The sequence below is a fragment of the Triturus cristatus genome, chromosome 4_1 (assembly GCF_964204655.1).
Source record: "Triturus cristatus chromosome 4_1, aTriCri1.1, whole genome shotgun sequence".
Lineage (NCBI taxonomy): Eukaryota > Metazoa > Chordata > Amphibia > Caudata > Salamandridae > Triturus > Triturus cristatus.
The window spans coordinates 553,377,804-553,403,291 of NC_140585.1; the positions used below are offsets into that span (position 1 = coordinate 553,377,804).

General features: G+C 46.7%; 1 protein-coding gene across 1 annotated transcript in view; it reads left to right on the top strand.

Annotated features, from left to right (window-relative positions):
• Positions 1-25,488, top strand: part of CDC123 (cell division cycle 123) — a 424,883-nt gene that overhangs the window by 389,242 nt on the left and 10,153 nt on the right. Inside the window, exon 11 of the mRNA XM_085652872.1 lies at positions 10,589-10,717. Within this exon, the coding sequence (XP_085508998.1) occupies positions 10,589-10,717 (129 nt within the window). The remainder of the gene's footprint in view (positions 1-10,588; positions 10,718-25,488) is intronic.

The window sequence follows — 25,488 nt, forward strand, 5'->3', positions numbered from 1 at the left end:
CGTGTAAAGAGTTTTGTAGAATTGTTCAAAAGCCTTTGCCTTCCCCTCTCCAACCTGTGAGAAACCCCTCCCTCATCAACAATAAGTTTGATGTATTCCCTTTCCTGCTTGGCCTGTAGTTGACGCGCCAATAAGGACCCCACTTTGTTCCCTCCCTCATAGCCCCTGGATTGTAAGCGTAAGATGGTTTTCTCGGCTCTATAAGTGTAAATAGCTTGTAATTTCCCCTTTAGGGCCGTGACTTTCTGCAAAGCCTGAACAGAGGGGTTGGCCTTATGGGCCTGCTCTGCAGACGTTAAGTCTCTTTCTAATTGGAAGCGCTCTTTGCGTTGTTGAGAACGCAAAGTAGTGGCCAGTTCAATGCACTTGCCCCGGACTACTGCTTTGAGGGCGTCCCAGGTAGTGGCATGTGAAGTAGCTTCAGAGTCATTTAGCTCAAGAAATTCCCTAATGGTCTTTCTAAGGTCGTCACGGAGAAGTCTATCCCTGCATATGAAATTGGGGAAATACCATTGTGCTTGTTTTGGGCGCGGGTTCGGCCAAATGATCGTCATCTCCAGGGGAGCGTGATCCGATAGGCCAGTGATTCCCAAACTGGGGTCCGTGACACATTACTAGCGGGTCCGCAGGTAGCAGTTTTACAGGGACTGGTCTGACAACATTTGCCAGGGCAGCTTTAGGTTTCCAGTCCATCCTTGGCAGGAGGAGGAGCCTCGGGCAGCGAAATACAACCAAACAATGAAATGTTAGTCGCAAGATGCAGCACTAGCCTTCTCATTAAGATTTTTCGATTTTTGAAAATATTTTTTAGATAAAAATACTAAAATCTTTAGTAATTCAAGTCTGTTTTTTGTTCGATGTGCACACGAGTGTTTATTTTTTTCGAATTACAGTTATAATGTTTGACATTTGAATCATACAAATTGCTTGGGGGGTCCCCGGCTTCCAATAGTAACTCAATGGGGGTCCTCAGGAGAGAAAAGTTTGGGAACCACTGCGATAGGCAAATCGGATGAAACTGAGTTTGTAGCACTGAAGGGAGCGGGGATTGACTCATGAAGATGTGATCAATATGGGAATAAGTTCTGTGGGGATGAGAAAAGAACAAGTAATCGTGCATCGTTGGATTAACATCTCTCCATACATCTATCAACCCCATTAGCTGAAACTGTGAGCGCAGCGCCTTTCCAAACGCCCCTCCCGTTGCCCTCTGTGAATGTGTCGTGTCCATGTTCAAATCCCAGACTAGATTGAAGTCCCCCAAGAGTAAAATGTCCCCTTGAGCACAATTCTCCAGAGTCATAAGGAAGGAGAGAATGAAGTCCTGCTGACCCGTTTTGGGAGCATAAAGAACTGCAAATGTACATTGGCGATCGTTAAGTGCCCCCCGAACCATAAGGAACTGCCCATGTTTGTCGCTTTTAGTATCCTGGGCTTGAAAGGGGACTCCCGAGTGGAACAGCAGCGCCACCCCATTTTGTTTCGAGGAGTGTGAAGATCGAAATATGAGGGTATAAGCCTTATAGCGTATTCTGATGGATACATCTGCCAGTGGATTCCTCACACTGTGAATATCCCCTGCGCCAGCATTCCCCAGATTTTTTTCCCCAGCTCTCCACGCCGACATGGACGTCATAATACCACGGCTCCGCTTGCGACTCAGTATGACGTCACTGGAGCCATAAGAGAACCATGTCGGCGTGATCACGTCAGATCCCTTTTTTCCGTGCCGTCGACGCGTAATGGTTTTCCAGCACTCTCCTTGATTGTAGAGTTACTTTGTAGTCTCCTTGTGGGTTACTGTTTCAGGAGTACTCATGTCTTCGTCGAGGAAGGGGTCACATGTCCATCACTGACCACCATGAAGACTTCTTATGGTGTCTTTCGTCGGATCACGACGTGGAAGACTGTTCCTGCTGCAGGAAGATGAATCCTAAGGCACTAAAAGAAAGACAAGCGAAGCTGTTCATGGCCAAGGCGAAGACGGAGGGCAGAGGTCGAAAAAGAGACAAGTCGAAGCCGGTGTCGTCGACTTCGCACTCGTCTAAGTCGAGAAGACACAAGAGGAAGCATGACTCTCGGCGCCGATCGACAAAGAGTAGGGCTTCAAGGTTGCCTTCGCCTCGACGTCAAAGTAAGGACTTGGTCTCTTCTTCGCCTTCCCCTTCTCCTCGTGTTTCTCCGGAGAAGTCTCCTTCGCCCAAGTTAACTCCGGCGCAGTCTCCAGCGCTGGTGGATTCTCCAGCTTCCGACGCCGTGCCTGATCAGGTTACTGAACTTTCTCCTGTGCCTGAAGGTGAACCTGTGGATCCAGTTGAGGATCCGTCGGCTCCGGCTCCAGCTACTCGGCCGGATTCAGGTTCGAATCCATACCCGCATTTCCCGAGGTGCGGATCCGACGCATTTTTTGAATGCTATGTATGGTGTTTTCCAGAGAGCAGCCTTCCCATCCGGTGCACCTTCAGGTCCCGTGGGTCCAATGGCTTTAAATTTGGGCGTGCCACAACACTACGCTCAGGCACCTCTTATGCCCTTCTTGCCGATGGCACCGTCATGGCAGTTCCCGGCGCCGTCTGGAGAGCCTTCCTTCCGGCCTCGTCTGGATCGCGTGCCTTCGTCGGAGCCTCCCTCGACACTGGCGCTGACTCCAGCTGCGCCACGTGTGACACCGCCAACTCCTCCGGCGCAACCGACTCCGCCGACGCCGTGTCCTCGGATCCGCTATCGAAGAGAGGCTCAGAGGCTTGTAGAGGAAGAACAATATTGAGCAGATGAAGTGGAGGAAGGTGAATTGGGTGACTCCACGGATGAATTTGAAGGTATTCAGGAGGCAAGTGGATTGGACACCACTCCTGAGTGGGAACTTTCTTCTTCCAGATCTTCTCCTCCGCAACAGTTGACTCCTTACCATTTGGTAATTAAGAAGGCCGCGGAGCTGTTGGACTTACAGTTGGCTTCTGCGGAATATAAGCCGAATTTACTGACTGAGGTCCTTCATTCGCCTTCTTCTATTGTCAAGCCTCTGTTGCCTTTTAATGAGGCTATCTTGGAACCTATTATGGACGTTTGACGCAAGCCACTTTCTTCAACTGCTGTCTCCAGGGCTGTGGTGAGAAGATATAGAGTGGCTCCGGGGGATCCGAGCTTCCTTTCCTCTCATCCTTCTCCAGAGAGTCTTGTAGTGCAGGCATCCTGCTCAAAACAATCTTCGGGGGCTTTTCCTCAAGCGCCAGCTGACAGGGACTCAAAGAAGATTGAGCAGTCAGCTAAAAAGGTCTTCTCATCTGCTAGTATGGCGCTTAAGTCAACAAATGCCACTTGCTTGTTGGGCCGCTAAGTCATGCGTTGATGGACTCTGTGAAGCAGTTAGCTCACATATTGCCTGATGAGGAGAAGGTTTCTTTTATCGAGGTTGTTTCTGACACTCAAACTGCAGCTAGGCAAATTGTTCAGTCAGGCCTAGATACGGCTGATTCTGTGGTCAGAGTTATGGGATCTTCTATAGCCACTAGAATGCAGGCTTGGCTCCGCTCTTCCGGTTTTTCTACGGATGTTCAGGCCACTCTGGTCGACTTACCCTTTGATGAGGAAAAGCTTTTTGGAGAGAAAGCTGATTCCGCCTTGCAAAGATTCAAAGATAGCAGAGCTACTGCGAAGTCTTTAGGTTTGCAGACCCAGTCAAAAGGGTTTGGCTTCAAGAGGTATAGGGGTTTTGGAAGGTCATCCTTTCGTTCCTTTCATCAACCTCAGCAGCAGCAGCAACAAAATCCTCTCTACAGATCCTATAGAGGAAGACAAAGGGGTCGGCGTGGTTCCCGGCCGCAATCCCTCCTCCTCAGCCTCCTCTGCTCCCAATGATGCTACAGGGAAGCAGCCCTAGATTCCCCCATCCTGGATTATGTGAGGCCTGTTGAGGGTCGGGTATCCCACTTTCTGCGAGGTTGGAAATCGGTCACAACGGACCTTTGGGTTTTAAACCTTGTGGAGAATGGGTACGCCCTTCCCTTTCAGGAATTCCCCCCTCCTTGCCAAGGTTTTTGCTCAGAGGACCATCTGCTTCTTCTGCAGAAGGAGGTTCTTGCATTGCTACAAAAAGGTGCAATAGAGGTGGTTCCAGAGCAGGAAAGGAGTCACGGATGCTACTCCCGGTATTTCCTGATTCCCAAAAAGGACGGCAGATTGCGTCCAATCCTGGACCTCAGAATCTTGAACTTTTACCTGAAGCAGGAGAACTTCAAGATGCTATCCCTTGCACAGGTTCTTCAGGCATTGCATGAAGAAGACTGGATGGTGTTGATCAACTTGCAGGATGCGTATTTCCACATCCCAATCCTGAAGTCGCACAGGAAGTATCTCCGTTTTACAGTTGGGTGGCAACACTACCATTTTGCAGTTCTTCCGTTTGGTCTTACTACTGCACCTCGAGTCTTCACCAAGGTGATGGTGGTGGTGGCTGCCCATCTCAGGAGGTCGGGGATTCCAGTTTTCCCCTATCTGGACGACTGGCTACTGAAAGCAGAGTCGCCAGGGATGGTGCATCATCATCTGCAGGTAAAATCTCATCTAATATTCAACTTGGGTTTTTCAATCAACGTGCCCAAATCTCACCTGGTGTCCTCTCAGCGCAATCTGTTCATAGGGGCGGTCCAGGACACTACTGTGTGTCGAGCATTTCCTCCTCCACAAAGAATTCTCGACATTCAGGACATGATCCCTTTATTCCACAATGGAGCGGTTGTTCCAGTTCTGAAGGTTATTCGCCTGCTCTGTCGGTTCGCTTCCTGCATTCTGTTGGTCAACCATGCACGCTGGCACATGAGGGCGCTCCAGTGGTGTCTCCACAACCAGTGGTATCAGCACAACAGGGATCTCAGGGAGTCAGTCAGGATCTCCAGAGAAGCTGCAGCGGATCTGTCTTGGTGGAGCGTGGAGGGCAATCTGTCTCCAGGAAAGCCCTTTCATCTTCCTCCAACGGTGGCCACAGTGATAACGGATGCTTCCACCCTAGGGTGGGGTGCTCATCTGGGGGATCTGGAGATCAAGGGTCTGTGGTCTCCAGAGGAAAGATTGTCTCATATCAATCTTCTGGAATTGCGGGCGATACGTTTGGCACTCAAGGCCTTTCTCCCTTCCCTTCACGGTCAGTCGGTTCAAGTCCTGACGGACAACACTACCGCGATGTAGTAGGTCAACAAGCAGGGAGGAGTAGGGTTGTACCGTCTCTGCAGAGAGGCTTTGCGACTCTGGTCCTGGGCTCATGACCATCGGATTTGCTTGAATGTGAATCATCTGGCCGGGGTGCTGAACATGCGTGCGGACAGTCTCAGTCGGCAGTTTTCCGCCGACCACGAGTGGAGGCTTCATCCAGAGGTAGTTCAGCACGTCTTCGGACGTGGAGGACTCCTTGGGTGGACCTGTTTGCCACTCAAGAGAACGCGCATTGCCCGTCATTCTGCAGTCTCCAGTTTCCGATGCAGGGGGCATTGGGAGATGCGTTTCATTTGAGTTGGAGCTCACAACTCCTTTACGCGTTTCCTCCTATACCCTTGATTCCTCTGGTTCTGAGGAAGATTAGCCAAGACCGGGCCCAAGTTATATTGATCGCCCCGGATTGGCCAAGAAGGGTGTGGTACACAGATCTACTTCACCTTTCATCGCACCCCTGGCTCCGTCTCCCTCTCAGGGCAGACCTCCTCTCGCAGTCAGAGGGGCAGGTTCTTCACCCCCCCTCCAGAGCCTGCACCTTCATGCCTGGAGATTGAACGGGGCAACCGGAGTTCCTTCTCTCTCCCTCCTGACGTGGTGTATGTTATCTTATCGGCCAGGCGACACTCCACTAAGTCCATTTACTCCTACAGGTGGTCGAAATTTGTTAAATGGTGTGGAGAGAGATCCATTGATCATTTAAAAGCCCATCTTTCTAATGTGCTTCAGTTTGCTCTTTCCTTGGCTCAGCAAGGTTGTGCTGTGGCCACGGTTAAGGGCTATTTATCAGCCTTATCGTCTTTTCTGTGTCTTCCGGATCAGCCGTCGTTATTTAAATCTCCTATTGTATTAAGATATATCAAAGGTCTTACTAACAGGTTTCCTCCTACTCCCTTTGTAATGCCACAGTGGGACATTATTCTTGTTTTAACTTTTTTGATGGGGTGCCCTTTTAAGCCTCTTCGTAGCTGTCCTTTGAGGCTGTTTTCTTTTAAAACGGTCTTTCTTGTAGCCATAACCTCGGCAAGGAGGGTGAGTGAGCTTCAAGCAGGTTCAGAGCAGCCAGTCCTCTCCCCACGTTCCCAAGTCACACAGGCTCCTGTGAATGTGAGAAAGAGGATACAGTCCTCAGTGTCCGCGTCCGAGGTCAGGGAGGAGGGTAAGGCGAGTCGGCAAGAGCAGCCCGTGGCGGCTACGCCGGTGTCTCAGGCCACGACTCCCTGCCCTCAGTTCAGCAGTGTTGATTCTGGGTTGTGTCCCTCGTCGGTAGACCCACAGGTCATGTGTGTCTTCCTGTTTACCAGTTGTAGCGGGCCGCACGGGACCGGCTGACCACTCCTGCGCCACCTCTAGCCCAAAGGGTTGGACGCCTCCTATCTCTTGCACTCAAGCCAGTGGTGGTTCGCCCTCTCAACACCGCAGGATCCCAATGAAGGAAAAAAAGGGGGGGGTTGGTGGGGAAGCTCCCCCAGATCCACGGCAGTGGAATCCCCTTTCTCACTCGCCTCTCCGTGGACAGGGGGTGCACACAGATCATCCATCCAACACCCACCCAGCCCACCCCAGGGACAGTCCTGTCTTCACAGCTTCTCGAGGGGATCCCCAAGTGGAGTCAATGGCCCTCCAGGGCGGAAAGTCGGCCTGCTTGCCAGGGCAGTGATTGGCGTGCAGCTACCTCAAGTCTTCTAGGGTTCCAGAGTTTCCTAGGGCGCTCTCCCGGGTTTGGCAGCGGCTATCTTCTGGCTCTGGGGACTTCATATTCCGTCCCGCGCAGGGAAGGGGAGACTCCGCACCTTCACCCCGCGGGCTCCCCACTAGGGACCAGTTGCGGCCAGTCCTCTTCCAGTTTCCCCATTGCACCACGCAATGCCGTAAGAGGGGGGCCCAGACCCTCCCGGTCTCTGCACAAATCTATTGGGCGGCCAGGCCACTGGGCAACATCTCCCCTCCACCTCTGGTCAGGATGATGGCGCGGGGCAGTCCGGGGTCCACGACACTTCCCAGTCGTCTCCTGGCGTTCCGGAGCCCCTGATCACCAGCCGCACAGCCGGGGGCCTCCTGTGTGTTTCGGGAAGCCGCTATGTTTCTCGGGGCATGACCCGAACAGCTGCACCCTGGCGCCGCATCAGCCGGGGTAAAAGGCAGGGGGAGGCGTTTTCCGCCCGCTTGGCCCCCTCCAAGGGCCATCACCAGGCGCCATTTGACGATTGCTTACCGTCACTGCCAGCGTCACTGCAGAGCTCACGATGCGGCCTTGATGCTGGCAGCCGCCATCTAGGTTTGTTTCCTCCGGACCGCCACGGGAAAGACCGCTGCACTTTCAGCCCTTGGCAGTGCTCCCCAAGGTCCCCACGGAGTGGGACCCGCTGTTCGAGAGGATCGATTTCTGGCAAAATCAGGTGCGGGGTACCGCAGGATCAGGCTCGGATATCTGGCTCCGGCAGGAGCTCTTGGTCGGCACGTTATACACGGCCATTAGCTAGGCCACGCCCCCATTGTCGTTCTATCTTGACCACATGAAAGAGTTCCGGCTGGTCGGCCAACTCTTTGTGGGGTATGTCGAAGCGAAGAAAGGATGTGCGATGCAGAAGACAGTTTTTTTCTTAATTTTATTATGTACAATGTATGGTTTTAATAAAAAGTTATGAATGTTTTTAATAACTTGTGCTAAATTATTTTGATGAAATACTCTGCTGATTAATAAAATAGATAAATAGAGCATTCCTTTTGAACTTGTTTTGTCTTTAACTATGGGGCATTATGTACAAATCAAAATGTAAATTTGGTATTGTGGTAAGATTGGACCTTGTAAAAGCGTGTTCTTAAAGGTTCCAGGGTGATCCAGATATAACTGGACAGATAATTGGGGTTGAAGATATTGATCTTTTCCCTCTAGAGTTAAAGGGAATTTTGTTTTGTTTACATGTGAATACCCATTCCCTTTCCAAAATAAGGGTACCTCCTACATCAACTTTCATATCGATGCAGAAGATGACCATCTTTCTATGGGTCGTAATCTGTATCAAAATTTGCTATGCACTGCCTAAGAAGCAACCCCTTTGAAGATTTACCTGCTCATTCCACCAGAGCTAAAGCGGCTGCCACTGTTTTAGCTCACATAGTTCTGGTCCTGGACATCTGCCAGGCAGCAACATGGGCTTCCCTGCACATGTTTACCAAACACATCTGTCTGGGCAGTTAGGTCCTTAGGGATAAGCACTTTGCCCATTCAGTCATGCAGGACTTCCTGAGTAGGTATTGCTTAGGTATCTATTCTGAAGTAAGGAATTTGCGGCTACAAGTCTCTAGCAGAAGAACAAGTTACTTACCTTCGGTATCGCCTTATCTGTTAGAGACTCAATCTGGCCTCGGATTCTTTACCGACCCACCCATCGTCCTCCCCGCGCTGAAAACTGATTTCTAGGGACAGGGCTTTCCAATTCCAGGGCTCTAGTTTTCCACACCAGTGGTCAGTGTACTTCATGGCTCCACGTTTCAAGCGTGGAAAGTTACAAAAAGTAACTGACATCAGTGCGCGCCTAAATATGCACCGCAAACATCATGCCGGGCGAATACAAAGCCAAAGAATTCTCGCGGAGCTGAACTACGCCATCTACCTGCACGCAGAGGTACTGCTCATGAAAAAATTCCGGATCCAGTCTGACGCCTGGAAAGAATTCAGAAGTAAGTAATGTGCTGCTAGATAGTCTCTACCAGATAAGGTAAATAACTTGTTATTTGTGCCCATGTCCACCAACCTTTTTCAGCGTTAGCTCCACATCCTGCGATTCTGGGCGCATTGCTTAATCACCCCATGCCTATAAGCAATGCTTGTGTAATGTAATTATTGCTTATGTCAAGTTTGCGCTTTATTGAAATACTACAGAAAAATGAACTAACAAGTAAAAATAAAGCCTTAACATAATGAAAGACAAATAGATACCTATTTACTGGCTGAGTTGTACAAAGTGAAACTAGAAAACCTGGACGTGTCGCGGCTTCCCTGCTTAAGATGTGTGCTCTTGGGCAAATATTTAATTTCACCAACACTTTTTTCTTTATCACGCATGAAATTGCTTTCAACTATGTGAGTTCTGAAAACCTGTTGGACAAAACTATCACTTTTATTAAGTACTTCTCAGTGCAGTGCTGGAATGTGCCTTATTAATGTCACAGCTTATCTTCATGCTGGCCTGCTCTACCCTCTCGTCTGACTTTAGGTGAGTGAGTTGGGGGTACCGAGGTGTGGATGTCGTATACAAACTGCCAGCAACAGGTGCTGTGGAAGAAGGGGAAACTCTCAGCCTGACACAGCTCAGTGATGAGGCTTGCTTTAGCTAAGGACTGGGCTGGTGACTGCAAAAAGCAGGCCGGAAGCCTTAGCTGGTGGTCATGGAGCAGCTCTGCTTTATTTTCTACCTGTGTGTTGGTGAGCTGTTTGCCCTTAGTGTTTATAGTAATTCAGTGGCACGCTTAGGAAAGAAATGCCTCTTATTTTGTTCCCGAGCTCCATGTAAATTACAATGACTTCTAACAATGGTAGTATTAATATGCACAACATTTGAACTCCCTGAGACCCTATTTTATCAGAGTATCTAAATTAAGTGACTTCATTGTTTCATGTCTGCTACATTTTTACTTTCTGTAAGTATTGCGCATATGTAGGCATGTAAATTGTACTTTCCATATGGTAAACAAAGAAATGTTTTTGAATTTTTAAGAGCCTTTTCATATTTTACGTGATATTAGTTGTATGATTTATATAGCAAATATTTCCAGGGCTCGGCTGGTGCACTGGCTCTAAGATCCCCCTACTACCCCCCTGCTATGTGCTTGACTTACCCTCTCCCTAACCGCCCTCCACCCCCTCCTGTGTTGTGTGCTTGACTCGCCCTCCTATTGTTTTGCTTGTTTACCTTCTCCCTAACGGCCCTTCACCCCCTGCCGTGTTGTGTTGCTTGACTCCCCCCCCCCCCCCCCCCCCCCCCTTCCACTGTGCTGTTTGGCCCGCCCCTTCAGCGGGTCAAAAAAGTGCTATGAAGCAGACAGCGCTGGCTGCGTCATAGCGCTTTTTTCCATAACTTTCATGCATGCTGAACAGCAGCTGTGCTGCTATTCAACATGGCTAAGACATTTGAAATTGGCAACACAAATATCTCTCGGGTTGCCGAAAACTTGCCAATGCTTGTTTAAACAAACTTCTTATCTCATTCCTTGCCAGCAGAGGAAATTGGACAGAGCTAGAGTGATGAAAATCTTTAACACAATAGGCATGTTGTAATTGCACTATAGTAGGAGGGTGAATATGTTTTGTCTTAACCAAAAGAAATAATATACCAGAAGTCTTACATTGAAAGTTTTTTTGTTTTGTTTATGGTTGCAGGGAAAGATTTGGTTAATCGATTTTAACCCCTTTGGTGAAATAACGGATTCACTCCTATTTACTTGGGAAGAACTGACATCAGGAAACGCACTGAGCAGTGTCCATGGCGAGATGGAAGGTAGTGAACAGGTAGATAACCCTTCACCACCAATATAAATGTATTAAATGTTTACTTCTAAAACATGTAGTGCTATTTAGGTAGGATTCCATGTCCAAATTCCTAACAGGAGAGCAAAAATGAAAAACCCACTAGGTGGGGGTTAGCAGCAGTCAGTGGTCACCATACCTGGAGAACAGAAGGAGGGCATTTGTCTGGAGAATCCCGGATGTTTTCAGATTGTTAAAAGTCCCTAAGTTTAATCAGCAAGACAGATGATTGGTAGAAACGATGCCAGAAGCGCTAAACAGTTCCGCTGTCCAGTCTTCCTAAGTGGTATTACGAGAGCTGGTCTCCGGTGGAGAGCACCATTTCTTCAAGTCCAATTCTTCCTCTGTATGACACCCGAGTAGAGGTTTCTGATAATAAGATTTTGAGAGCTAGGCTGACTGAGTATCAATAACAGTTGAGTCATCTGCAGATGGTTCTCTTGGGAGAGTGCTGACTGTCCTTTTGGAGTGTTGAGGGGTCAGTTCGTGATTGCAAAATGCAGTGCAGGGATAATAGAGGACCAAACTATTCTGCTAGATTTAGAAAAATCTCCTTCTGACCCTCTGAATTCTTGTGAGCTGAGCGTGACTCCACTGGTGTCTTTTCTCACCCTTTTTGTCCATTCTTCAAGAGGAATAGCCATATTTCTCTTTGGTGATAAAAAGACCACGAATGCGTTTATAGGAAGAACAGAAATTCTTTGGCGTCTGCAGGAAATCTAGCTCTCCTTTAATAAAGCACTTACTAACAATGTTTTTAACGTCTTTTGTTGGCTATGCAATTCTAACGAAACAATGAAACAAAGGCATGGATATTCATCATTGATGCATATTGCAGGTTATAGAGTCAGTTTTAATGCATTCACATTCATGAAACTTAATTTGGCTTCACGTATCTTATCCGTTCCTGTTTCTCTATCGAGGGGAGATCTGGTGCTTGGCCTTTCCAATTATGTGTGCTTTATTCCTTTCTGTAGTAAACTCCACCCTGATTCAATGTTGTTTATACTCGATTTTCCTGTCAGCTACTCCAAACTAGACTACATTTATTTGGGCATCCTCTATCTTCATACATAACCTTTTCTGTTGTCTTCATGCACCAATTCATATTCTCACACCATGACCCAAGGTCAGCCTGTGTTCAAGCTCCCCAGTTTTGCTATACCGTCTTGTTACCTCCAACCCCACTTCATATAGAATTTTCTCATGTTTTAGAGAAACATCTGGGGAAGCGCCTAATCCTTTGCCTGCCTACCTGTTGGGTATACCGTCTGTGGACCGCCATTGCCCCGCTGCTGTCGCTGGTCTTGGGCCGTCTCCCGCTGTGTGTCTCTCCCGCCGCCGCTATACCATCACGCGGCCACGAGCGGGGAGAGACTACAGCCCCCAGGCTCCCTTGCGGCCGGTGACGCCGCCAACGCGATCGGAGGACTCAAAAACATCGCGGCTCCCTCCGCATCGCGGGACGCGCGCGGGCGTCGCCGGGCTGAGCCCGGGCAGAGGGCGGGCCGTCTGAGGCCGTCCGGGGCAGGAGGAGGCAGGGCGGGGCCATCCCCCTGACATCGGACATCAGAGCTCCTGCCGCTTCACAGGTATTGCTGTTGTACGCTATACGTCCTGTTGCGCCCCTTGTGCACTGTTGTGGTGCTGTTTAGTAGAGACGGACTTGTGGCTATTGTCCGGATCCTGTCGCGGGGGCTGCCAATTCCATGATGTCAGGTCCCAAGAAAAATAAGGTAGTCTCGGGGGCGGGCTCAATGAACAATTTTCTAGTGAAGAGGGTAACCAAGATTAACGAGGATAGAAGAGCTTCCTTGGGTAAAATAGATGATATGGATCATGCCCCCTCTCTAGCAATAACCGCTACATTGGAGGACTTCTCAGATGGCGATAGAATCACGGACTGTTGTCCACAAGATCATAACGTTACCGAACTAATTTGTAATACAGTAGCGCCTATTGTCCAGGAGCAGGATAACGCAGCAATGGTCTCCATATTCAATGATACATTACGCCCTGACTCTGAGGAGGACTCAGAAACAGTGGAAGAAACTAGGGGCAAGAGACCAGTTAGATCATGCAGAAGGCTTCAAAGTAAGAGGGGGGGTAAGACCACCCAGAGGAGAAGGGTGGAAACTCATCGGCCAGATAGACACAGTTCTCCCAAATCCAACCTAATTGTAGACCCTACGAAGGATTCTAAGACTACTCTGAGCCAAGAACAGTTTGATATGTTAATTGAACGTATTGAGGCTGCGGTAGACCTAAAACTTAAAACTTGTATTGACCGTCTTACTGCCAAACTGGACACTGCAAATGCGGAAATTAAAAGACTTGGAGGTTTACTGGATCGACAACTGGTTAAATCCTCTCAGGCGAATCCCTTACCCTCTCATAATAGTTTAGCAAACCCCGAGGTGACGGGATGTAGTGTCACAAAAGCTCCCAACTCTTTATCTATGATTCGTCCTGTTGTCACTGCTGGCCATAATCTTACTGTCCCCGTAGTGACTCATTCCCCATCAACAGATGTGGATTCCGTTCAGGCGAGGGGTCTGCAGAGATCTGGCATTAACATTAATGCTGCGCAAAGTAGACGCGCCAATACTATTAATTTGCCCCCGGAATGCGCTCCATACGTCATCGTACTAGCAGACGTCCCACTACTCGATCCAGGCAACTCAGAACCGCAAGTGGAAGCGCATGAATCCCTCAAAAACAAAGTGGTGGCCTGGTTAGGCGCTAAATGCGGTTTTCCTTCCAAACTTTCTGGAGACATAATCACGACAAGGAGAGTGAACTGGATTGGCCCATCAAGGAAATCTTGTAGAGGGGACTGCGTGGTTGTGAATTTTAAATATCCACAACACGTGGCCACTGTCCTCCTGCGGGCAGCATCTCTGCTGGAGGAGAGCAACTGCATCCGTGTTCGCCCATTGGGGTATTTTTACAACAAGGCCAATTTCCCCTCCGCGTCTAGACCAAGACTTTATCCATTTACCCCGGTGGGGCCTAGTCGGGCGCAGCAATGTTCTTTGCAGTGCCGTGAAAATGTCAGCTCATGGGGCCCCCCCATCTTAACGCATAACAGGTTTGATGTGCTCTCAGGCCTCGACCTCTGTGATTGACGGGAAGAGGGAGAGGGTACAGAGGTTGCCGCGGCTGCGGCCCCAACATCTATGGTCCACGTACCCTCTTCTGAGGCGGTCGAGAACAATTTACCTGAGATCGTTATTAGTGATTTTGGGGGAACGGTTAGGCTGTTATCTTGGAACATTGCTGGTTTGCGGGCCAAGAAGGGAGACCCCAGCTGGGAAAGCTTTGTCAAGAGTTATGATGTTATTGCCTTGCAAGAGACTTGGGACTTGGAATGTGACTACTGGATAGATGGCTTTACATCTTTTTTTGTCCCTGCCTTGCCTTCCCCAGCTGGTCGGAACAAAGGCGGCCTTATGATGTTGGTTTCAGTGAATATAAAAGGCAAACTGATTATGTTGGACTGTGCTTCCAAAAATTTTATCATTCTGGAGTTAACCGTTGAGGATGGTGGTAAATTGTTGTTGGTTAACTGTTATAATGCCCCCAATAGTAATCCAGAATCCTCGCATTTTAATTGGTTATTAGATTTTTTAACTCTCTACGGACACAAGCAATCCACTTTGTTTCGAATCATTTTAATGGGCGATTTTAATGTTCATCTGTGTTCTAAATGTGTTATGGTTGATATGGAGGGGCCAGGCAGTGTGTCACCTCCTCATTTAGAACACACACTGGAAGGTCGAGCACTTGAAAATGTACTGCTGTTAAATGAATTATTCGAAGCTGAATTTTCCGATACTACCATACGGGTTGCCACTTATACGGGCAGGGCTAGCGACTCGATTATTGACTTTATCTTTATTTCGAGATTCTTCCTTAATTATGTGATTACTTATAATGCTATTGATATGCCCATGAGTGATCACAACCCTGTCGGACTGGTGCTAACAAATAGTGCCTTACTGTCAAAATTGGTTGTCCTTCAGCAGACTATTTTGCCTTTAAAAGTAAAGGATCAGGGGAGAAGACTCAAATGGGAGGCGGTTGTACCAGAAATTTTTTTTGTAACTCTATCTGATTCAGTCGCAGATGAGTTAAGGGTGTGTGCTACTCCTCTAGCCGGGCACAATGATGTTATATCTTCTTTTGAAGGTATTTGCAGGTTTGTGTCTAGCAGTCTTCTAGCCAAAGGGCAGGGGGACAAACAATATCAGGCAAAAGGCTGGTTCGATAAAAACTGTAGTAAAGCCCATAACCGCCTCAAAAAAGCCCTTAGTGCCCGCCCAAGGAACAAGGAGCTTGTGGCACGACTGAGGAAGGATTATAATACGGTCATTTCTCTACGTAAAAAAGAATTAAAAAGTAAAGCTTGGGAGGACCTAAGGGACAAAGCTACCCTAAAAAATAGTGCGGAATTTTGGACAATAATAAATTCTCCATTTCTCACAGGTGCCCAAAACTCAGTACAGGAATTAAACATCTCAGAAGTTGAGTGGCTGTCTCATTTTGAAAAAATATATGACAGTCACAGAGAGCTGGACCCTTTTATAATCCCTGTAACTGGTAGTCCAATGGAACCTGTGAGTTTTGAAACCTGTGAGGTACTTAGAGCCATAGAGGAGACAGCTGGGCGTAAGGCACCCGGCCCTGATGGAGTACCTGCAGATATGTACAGGGCAAATCCACTGTTTTGGGCAAATATCTTAACTAGAGTTTTTAACGCTGCCGCAATAGTGGGTTTCCCTGAGTCCTGGTCCCTCGCCACAATCGTCCCTATTTTTAAAAAAGGGCAGAGAGGAGACCCAAAATGTTATCGACCCATATCGCTTCTGGACTCCTCTGTCAAAATTTTAGGCAAGGTTGTCTTGGCGAGGATCTCCGCGTGGGCCAGGGGAAAGAACATCTTATCCGAGGCTCAATTTGGCTTTAGGTCAGGGAGGAGTACTGAGGACCAATGCCTCAACCTCCACCTTATATTGTCCAAATACACTAAAGCAAAAGGGGGCAGCTTATTCATGGGTTTTATGGATCTGTCCACAGCTTTTGATCTTGTTAATAGATCAAAACTGTGGGCAATGTTGTTGGAGATGGGCCTCGATAGCTCCCTGGTGCACTTTCTAGCGGAGCTTCACAAAGATCTGAGGGCCCGCATTAGAATGACTACTGATGGAAAGTGCACCGAGAGCTTTAGATCCACTAGAGGGGTCCGCCAGGGGTGTATCCTGGCTCCAATGTTGTTCACGCTCTATGTGAACTCTTTGGAAGGTTACCTAACGTCTGCTACAAAAGATTTCCCGTGCATGGGGGGTGCACAAATCCCGGTGCTCCTCTATGCCGATGACGCGGTACTCATAGCTAGGACCCCAGTCGCCCTACAAAAGTTATTAGATGCCTTTTGTAATTTTATGAGTAGTCTCGATCTGGTGATTAATAAAAGTAAATCGCATACCATGTCTGTTGGACGTGGCATGCGTAAAGAAAAATCCTTTTTTTGTGACGGAGAGGTGATTACTAGTGTTAAGGTTTTCACCTACCTGGGTGTGATCTTTGATCAGAGGGGATCTTGGATACCGCAGATAACATCCAAAATTAATGCGGTAAGAAGTTCGTACGGTGCAATTTTGGGTTTTGCGAAGAGATTGGGGGGGAAACCTATGGAGGCTATTATGGCCATCTATAAAGCCAAGACAATTGCCATTGCCAGATATGGTGCAGCTGTCTGGGGTTACGTTAACGTTATAGATATCCAGACAGAAGAAAATAAATTTTTTCGCTCATTGCTGGGGTTACCCCAGTCAACTGCTACCTTCTCAGTACATTTAGAGCTGGGAATGGGTTTCATCTTAGACATTTTAAATCTAGCTCCACTTTTGATGTGGATAAAGCTTTGGCTTAACCCAAACCTTAGCCTAAATCACCGGATCATCAAAGATTGCCTCCAACTTGATCATAGAAGGGATATTCAATGGCTGTCATACATCGAAACTATGACAGCTCTTTTGGGTCGCCCTGAAATTTTTAGTTGCCCTGAAGCCTTATGTAGAGCTGACTTAGAATGGGTGAAAATAAATTTTCTGAGAATTCGCACGGCTGAGCGTGAAGCTCGCGATTTGTGCAAACCCTCTGTGAGGGCTCACGTGCTGATATCCCCATCTTGTGTGCTGGCCCCTTATTTAACCATGGTAATTAATCCTTTCCATAAATGGCTTTTATCCAAATTTCGGTTTAACCAAATTTATACAGTGTTGTGGGATGAGAAAGACTGGTGCAAGCTGGAGGAATCGGCCCCATGCAAATGTGATGGTTTCTCTATTCAGGATAACGCCCACTTTTTGTTTTTTTGTTCCTTCTATCATGAACCACGTATAAAATACCTAAAATCTATTCTGAAGGACTTGGGATTTATCCAGTACAAGCCTGCACTGTTTTATTTACAAATGCTGCTCTCTCCTCTTATTATGTATTGCACTGCTAGTTTTTTAGCCGCATCTGTGCGATGCAAGAGAACAAGGCTTAGTTTGGAAGAACAATAGGAATTTGGACACAGCTATATCGCCTAGTCGAGTGCTTTTTAATTTATTTTATGTATCTATCGCCCTTTTAATCTGTTTCTTAACCTATAAACTGTTTAATATTGTATTAAATTTATCAATTGTTTTATAGATGAACTTTTGATATTTGCTGTAGTATGCTTTTATGATTTTAATTAATCGAATAAAGTGGAATTTGACTAGAGAAACATCTAGCAGATTCCTAATATTGTTCGCTTCATTACTCTGTTATCTCAGTCTTTTTGTTGTTGTTCTTTGCAGTTGTATATGGCTCAAACTTGACCTGAAGGAGCGCTCTACCAGCTACATTACATAAGGACACATTCACTGTTATTTTTGTTTAGGCATGGGGTGATTAGGAGATGTGCTCAGAATCACAAGATGTTGAGCCAGCACCGAGACTTAAACCTGGTTCCCCATTTCCAAAGTCAGTAACTTTGGCCATAAGCCACATTCTCTCCCCATCAGTCCTTGTAGATAGGCACTGTCCCAAACTCCTCCACAATCTCTTAATATTAGGTCATTTCCATATTGTGTGCACAACAAGTGTGCCTGTTTTTCTCCATGCCCCTTTAAGCAATCCCCATTTGTGCCCTTCTCAAGACGGTACAGTAGAGTCTGCGTATAATATGCTCTATGAAGTATCTTGAATGGTACCAGTCGAAAAACGCCCTGATACCCTCCTTCCAAGGTCTTCTGCATATCTCTTCCCATTGATCACTCTCTACCTTCCTACACTTTTTGTAGCTTTTTTCCAAAGTTGTCTTATCGCTGTGTGGTGCTTGGCATTTCTGTATCTCATGTGTCGTAGTATATGCCACTTCCTAGGTCTGTCGTCTAGAGTATGCTCTCGCGAGTAGAACTCCTCCATTCTTTAATGATCACCAGTTGTTTGGTATGGGAAGGTTAAAGAGTGCTTCTGCTAAGTTTGTTTAGTGAAATTCTAGTTGGCCCACCGTTACATAATAAAGAGCGAGCACAGTGAAGCATCTATCCACCTAAAGAATTTTTCTGGGACAAACAGGGAGTTTTTCAGTACATACAGAAGTCTAGGTAGGGCGATCATTTTGAATAGTGCAGCCCAGACCGAAAGTGACAATGGTAGCGTTTTCCTGTGTGTCAGATCACACAGTTTCAGGGTAGTCTCTAAGTTGATATATATGTATCTATCTTTGTGCCTGGCAGTTGGGATATCCAGTACGTAAAGCTGTCTCTGGTTAAGTGGGTCCCACAATTTAGACCAGGTGTGGGATCTCATTTGTGTTCGTGGATATAGGACTAATTTTCCCATTTCATCTTAGTCCAGAATATTTGCGATACATTTTTTAAACACTTGCAGTATCCTTATGAGTGTTTGGTTACGCTATATATAGTATTATATCATCAGCATATAGTGATATTTAATTGTTCCATCCATCTTCCCATTGTAACCCTCAGATCAGTTTATTGTTTCGGTCCCAGCATGCAAGATGCTCAATCACCAGTGTAAATACTAGCGGAGACCGAAGTCACCCTTGACTTGTTACCCTCTCTAGCTCAAAAGGGCAAGACACAGCTCTTTTAACCCTTACTCTTGTCATCAGGGATGTGTATAGAATCTTTACCCGAGAGAGAAATAGTTGTCCCATACCCATTTTTCTCAGGTCTGCAGACATGAAAGGCCACTCAGTGTCATCCAGTGACAACAGTGCATTTGGTTTCTTGACTTCTTTGGTGTGTTCAAGGCACATTATGCAGCCTGCAGAGATTGAGTCATGTTGTTCTATGTGCATGAAGCCAGACTGGCCCAGGTGAACTATTCTTTCAAGTATCCCACATAGTCCCTTTGCTAATATCCTTGCAAGAGTTGTCCTTTCCACTTTTAGTACTGATATAAGCCTATTAGATAAGCATACTTCTGACGGTTTCCCTTTTTTGAGTAACAGTCCTAGATCTGGCAGCCGGCATACTATCTTCCTGACTTTCTCAAAAATATCTAGCATTCTGCTATTCTACCGGAAAAAAAATTGTTGAATTCTAAGGGGATTAATTTGGGCATGGCACCTTTCTTCCCTTCAGTTGTGATGCAGCCTGTTGCATCTTTCCACTGTCATGCCTCCCTCTAGGACGTCTCTGTCTATTTAATCTTTGTGTAGGGTCAGTACGGCCCTTACAAACTGAGCTATCTCTGCTTCCCTACGGCTTATTTTAGAAGCTATATAGGGAGTGGTAGTAGTCAACCATTGCCATCACCATTTCATGGTTTGTACCAACAATCTCCCTATTCTTTTTATTTTTTGCTACTCATATCACTCCCTCTGTTCTTTTGCTTATCCCAGCAGGTAACTTGCCATTTGTATTTCCACCTCATATACACAGTGTTGAACATTATAAAAGTATATCTGTGCATCATTTTTTGTGATCAGTCAGTATTCTTTCCTTAATAGTTCTGCCCAATGTCCTTATTTTTATGTTCTCACTAATTAAATTTTCCTCTTCAAGTTTCTTGTATTATCTATACTTTTTCCTCTCACTAAACTATTTTTGTCCATTACAGAGAAGCCTTTCTCTATTTCAACAATAAATAAAGGGGTGACTAGGAAGTACCATCCTTTGCCTGGAGACCTCAGGTTTTGAAGGGCCATCTAGACATCCCAGGTGAAAACTTGCCGTCATGTTTTTTCCTCTCTTCCCCTGGACAGTGAGTTGAAGAAACTTGATGCACTGGGCAGGAAAGTTTTCACATTATGTAGTTTTTCCCTGTGGACTTGTAACTTTCTTGCCTTAACTTGTGGTATAACCATATTAATTGGTTCATACCTAACCTGTCTCCTCTCAACGTTTGATTACATTTAGGTTAACGAGATGGGACCCTCAAAGCATCTGTAAAATATTAAACCTGCCCTGTTTGATGCTGTGACACGATTCATGGGGTACAAGCGTTGCCTGGATGAATCTGTCGACTTTTCAGTTGATGGCCACACTATCCTTGTCAAAATGCACTTTTATTGTGATTGCATGTTTGGGAGCATAGTTGAGGAACCTCTAAGCGGTTGAAGAAGAGTTTGGGCTCAGCCATGAGCTTTTATCTCAGTGCAATAGGAAAATGTGGGACTGCATATCATGCCTTGTGAAAGCAAATGAAGCTATATCATTTCAGGTCACCAGGCTAGGGATAGAGGAACCCTGAAAAGATACCAGCAGTTTTCGTCAGTGATCACCATTCAGAGTCAAAATCTCTTTAATGGACTACTAACATCCATGCAACACAATTTGCTAATATGGAGAAGGGTGTTAGGATTTCTGAATGAAGGGGCGGTAGCTTATTAATATCCGTATATCTTGCACCTCTTTCAGCTTGGGTACTTGTAAGAAGTTGCACCTTTTTTGGATTGTTCCCAGAGGCTTTTCATTTCACTGGATTCACAACATACCAGTTTTACAGTGCATGTGTTTCCTTTGAAAAGTAGAGAATGATTGACTAGTCATGTTAGTATATTTAAGTGTAGGGTAAGGGCTGGTGCACAGTTCAGTGAGCATGTGGGCTTCAGCACACGCTTGCACCACCCACTCAAACAGAATGGATTACATTTCTTTTCTCACAGGCCCACGCCATGCATTTTCCTTTCTGTGAGGTACCTTAGCAGAGAATCTGGGCCTGGCATTTGAATTACCTCACAGTTGTCTTCAGCTTAGAGCTAGGGAGCAAATGATCTCAAGTTGGCTTCCAAAAGAGTTGCTTTCAGACTATGATTGCGGGGCACTTCACCTGGATCTCAAAATGGCAGCATGACCTCAGGAGGATAGACATAAAATCTAATTCAGGCCTGTTTGCTGGGGTGCCTGGTCATGGAGGGCATAGGTCATCAGACTAGTTTGGGTGAGACCAGAATTGCTTTATCAGGAGTCTTAGGAATACAAATATCCATGCCTCGGAACATCACATGTTACCTGTTCGAGTTGTAACGTTTTGAAAAGATTTGAACTGGCCACTCAAATTGCAGAATATTAGCTATACTTGAGAAACCTGTAGTAAGCAGGCCAGGGTTTGAGGTTGAGATTCCGAAAGGGACTTTCCCCGACCTCTGCTAGTATTAAAATATCAGATTTTTTAAAATGTCGAAGCCTCAAAAGGCACTTGCTATCTTCACCTGCTGTGGAGACTGTCACCCTGACCATAAGTACAACAACAAACTGGACATATGCCAAAAAACAGAGAGAAGCAGTTGGAGTTTATGTATGACTTGCTGTTGCCACTAGATCTAAGAAGTTTGTGTTTTGCTGAAAAGACAGAACAGACCTGAAAGTCTGTACACATCAAGAAGACAGCCAGATCCCAATCATATGTAGTATAGAACTTAAAGCAGAAGAAAGACTGTTGGTACTGTGTGAGAGGGTTAATGCCACCCAAGACAGGACGCTACCATATTCTCAGAAGGATCAGTGTAGCTGACCTCTGGTTCTAACGCTGAGAACTAAATATGCAAGAAAAGAACTCAAGTGTAGCAGATCAGTTAGAACTGGTTTGCACTCGGTTGTGAAGTCTAGATTTGGAAGTTAGTGGTGAAACTGATGCCCACTTAGTATGTGCTGGTGTCCTGAAAGAGTGCATAAGTGGAGGAGTTTAATTCCCACTAGAAAGCAACTGTAACATGAGAAAGTGTGGATGCATTTACTGATCTTGTTGTGGATGCAGAGGGATCAACGACTCTGCCTCCTCTTACACACTCAAAGTAGGGACTCTGAAGTTTGGAAAATGTTGACACTGTCAGACTGGAGCTGGGAACTGTACTGCGTTTCTGAAAGGAAAATGGGTAACTAGTTGCTGCTTGAAATGAAAGATCAATTTAATTTTACTAAATTGGTTTATGTTGATTTAATGAGTGGTTACTCAATCCAGATTTTGTTTTGGTGCTGCCTGTGTTCTTACCACGCCTGCTATGGAAAGCCTGTATTTTGTGCCAAATCGCCACAACTGGACAGATGCGTTTGTCGCTGAGAAAAATTGGTAGCCTGGTTAGGAGCTAGCTTATCAGATTGGTAAGAGACTTTTTCCATTGTGGTAACCCAGCTTCCTATGGCACTTCTTTTTATTTGTCATTATTATTATTCCATTTGCCTTACTACTCACCTTGAAAATAGGAACAGCACGGTTGTTGTGGAAAAAGTGACAGACAACAATGCAAGTGAAAATATTTCAGGGACCTTTAGGCCCAAATAAGGACAGAAGCTTTTGTCTGCCCTGTGTGTGCGCAAATTCTCCATGCTCTTGTTAAAAAAAAAATTGTATCTTAATTCTTTATTAAATTTGCATAACATTTTCAGATACAGACGTTCTGTACCAGTGATACAGAAATGGCAGCTCAGGCAAGTCTAATACATTGTAGGAATGAGAGTACCTGAAAAGACAATGAACACAAAAAATAACATAACACATTACCAATCTCCTCCTAACAAAGACGATACGGACCAGAAAGTCCCCTGTGGGAACCAAGTGAAAGGGCAAATGGGAGGACCAGAGTTTGGCGCAAGGGAAGGGGATGGATAAATCATAGTGCTAGACCCCCAGGCTGCTCCCCATGAAGCCTCCACCCACCCCGGAGTAGCCAAGGGACGGGTGCAAAGTATGGAACCAGGCCGAGTATTACAATGTTCATAGTTATCCCCATAGGAAGGGACCCCAGAACTCCTCAGACTTCTGTAGTTGATCATTGAGCTTATAAATAAGTCACTCATAAGTAGCCATGTTGTGTATGTCAGCGAGCCATGTATTATGAGATGGCAGCATAGATGATTTCCAGTGGTGCAGATATTCACCTTTGCCACTGCCAGGGCTGTAGCCAGCCACTGTTTGCCATGACTTGTTAAGTCCGGGAATATGGACATGCCGTGAAGCAGAACTAGACTGCCCGTATGGTGTGGAGCCAGCCCCAGGTGTGTAGTCATGAGCTCCCCAACAGAGCCCCAGGAGTGCGAAAGCACCGAACAGTTCCACAGAACATGTACAATATCATAGCCTGATGTGCCAAACCTCCAGCACTAGACGCCTCCTGACATTTGCGCTGTACACAGTTGTTCCGGCGTCCAGTTCCAGAGGTGCAAGACCTTGAAATAGCTAAATTGTAACCTGGCCTCCCGGAGAAAGCAGTCATGCTCTTCCAAAAGGTTCTGCCAATCTTCCTCAGATATGGAGAGGTCTAGCGTCTGCTCCCACCAACAATGCAAATTATGGGCAATAGGGCGTGAAAAGAAGACGTCGGTCAGGGTTACGTACAGACCCGCCATAGTACCCCTTTAACCTTTCCAAGTCAGAATGCATTGCAACAACTATATCGAAAGGGGGGGCACCCAGCGCATGTGCAGACTGTATGAGCTGTCCATACTGCCAGTGTTACGATTGAGGCAGCCGATGAGCATCACGCATTAGAGCATCGAAGGGGATCAATTCACCCTCCCGCACCATGTCATTCACATAGTGATTCCACCCATTCCTCCACCGCGGCTAATTAATCTCCTCTCCCCCAATCTTAATGTGTATCATGGACACATGAGGTAAGTGTTGTCTCTGTCCCTTGGGTGCGTCAACGCCAAGTATCTGTCAAGGCATGGTCAACAATAATGTCAGATAGGATAAACCTGTCTTGGGGCTGTCTGATTGTATGGTTCCCAGACTTGTCAAGGTATGGATCCAAGGGCAGGTTCCAGTCCACCTCCCATCAGCACCCTGGACATCCCAAAGGAAAGCAGGAGTTTATTCAGTGTGGTAAGGAATTCCTCAGAGCATAGATGGATCCCACAATCAAAGATTCATCACAAATCCAGACCTTGGCAAAAAACATCTGCTCAACGGGTCTCTCGCCATTTGAAGTGTGTGGATCGCCAGGGGCTTATGAAACAAGATGGCCACCCTACTCTTCCTGTGGTCCAAGGAAGTAGTTCAAAATGGGAGGGATACCTGCATCCTGCTGGCATGTATCACTGTACCCACGCAATCCCGTCTAAGTATATCATGCTTAGTGGGGGACAGATGCATTTCCTGGAGAAATGCCACATCTGGGCAGTGTGTCCGTAGAAAAGAGAGGCTTTTCTGCTTTTTAATGTAATGGGTCAGGCCATTTGCATTAAGAGAGGCAATCTGCAAAGAAAAGGTCAGCCTCATTTTGTGAGGGTGTCATGTGTAAGGCATCTGGGGGCGGGGGGGTCTCTTTAATGACTGCATGTGTATGAAAGCGGTCAAACACCCGCATAGTGGTAACCAAGGTTGAGAGGTACCCAAAATCTCAGCCACGCTATCCATGACAGAACAGACAAGGCAGATAAGTTGGTCCGGAGACCCAGCATTGTAATTAACAACTGTGAGAACCGAAAATGCAAATTCAAACAAAGAAACCAAGGACATTGTATATGTTATTGCTAAGTGGCCCAGTCGGCAACACAGGGACAGTCTCGGCCAGGCTCAGCACAACAGTCCAATAGCCAGACGCCATCTGAGCGAGCGGAGCAACAGCAGAGCTCTACGGTGCCACACCGGGCGTTAGCCGGGTAGCACCAGCAGACCATCAGGGCCAAGGTAAGCCGTAGGAAGGCTGCAAGCAGTCAAAGAAGCAAACATCCTAAGCATTAAGCGTTGAGTCTGACTTGTCCCTTGGATCACCCAAAGACTTGTGGAGCTGGTTGCCCCCATCCGAAGACCAGCGCTTGGTGCCTCTCTCAAGCCTTTGTCGCTCCTCCTGGGAGTTAGGTGGTCGATCCTCTATCACCGTGACAGCAGATGATGGACCAGCAGGTGGTTCAAAGGTGTCCATGGGTCCAGGATTCTCTGTAGGTCTTCCAGGTCATCATACTCCCAATTCCTGCCATCCACAGTTATCAGCATCACAGCTAGTTTCAGAAGGCTGTATCAGATGTCCCTCTTCTGAAGTTGTAGTCGCAAGGCCAGAAATCTCATCCAGACAAGGTTGATATCAGGAGAGAAGTCACCCGAAATCAAAATCTGGTTGTTTTCACATTATAAGGGCCGTGTTTTTTCACCACCATGATAATCTACTGCACCTGCTGATGCCACAGAAGACACTCCAGGATGGGCCTCGGTAGCTGTGTGGAAGAGGAGGTGGTGCAGGAACGGACCCTGTGCGCCCACTGTATCTCCGTTTCAGGGTGAAGAATAAATCCAACAGTTTTGGC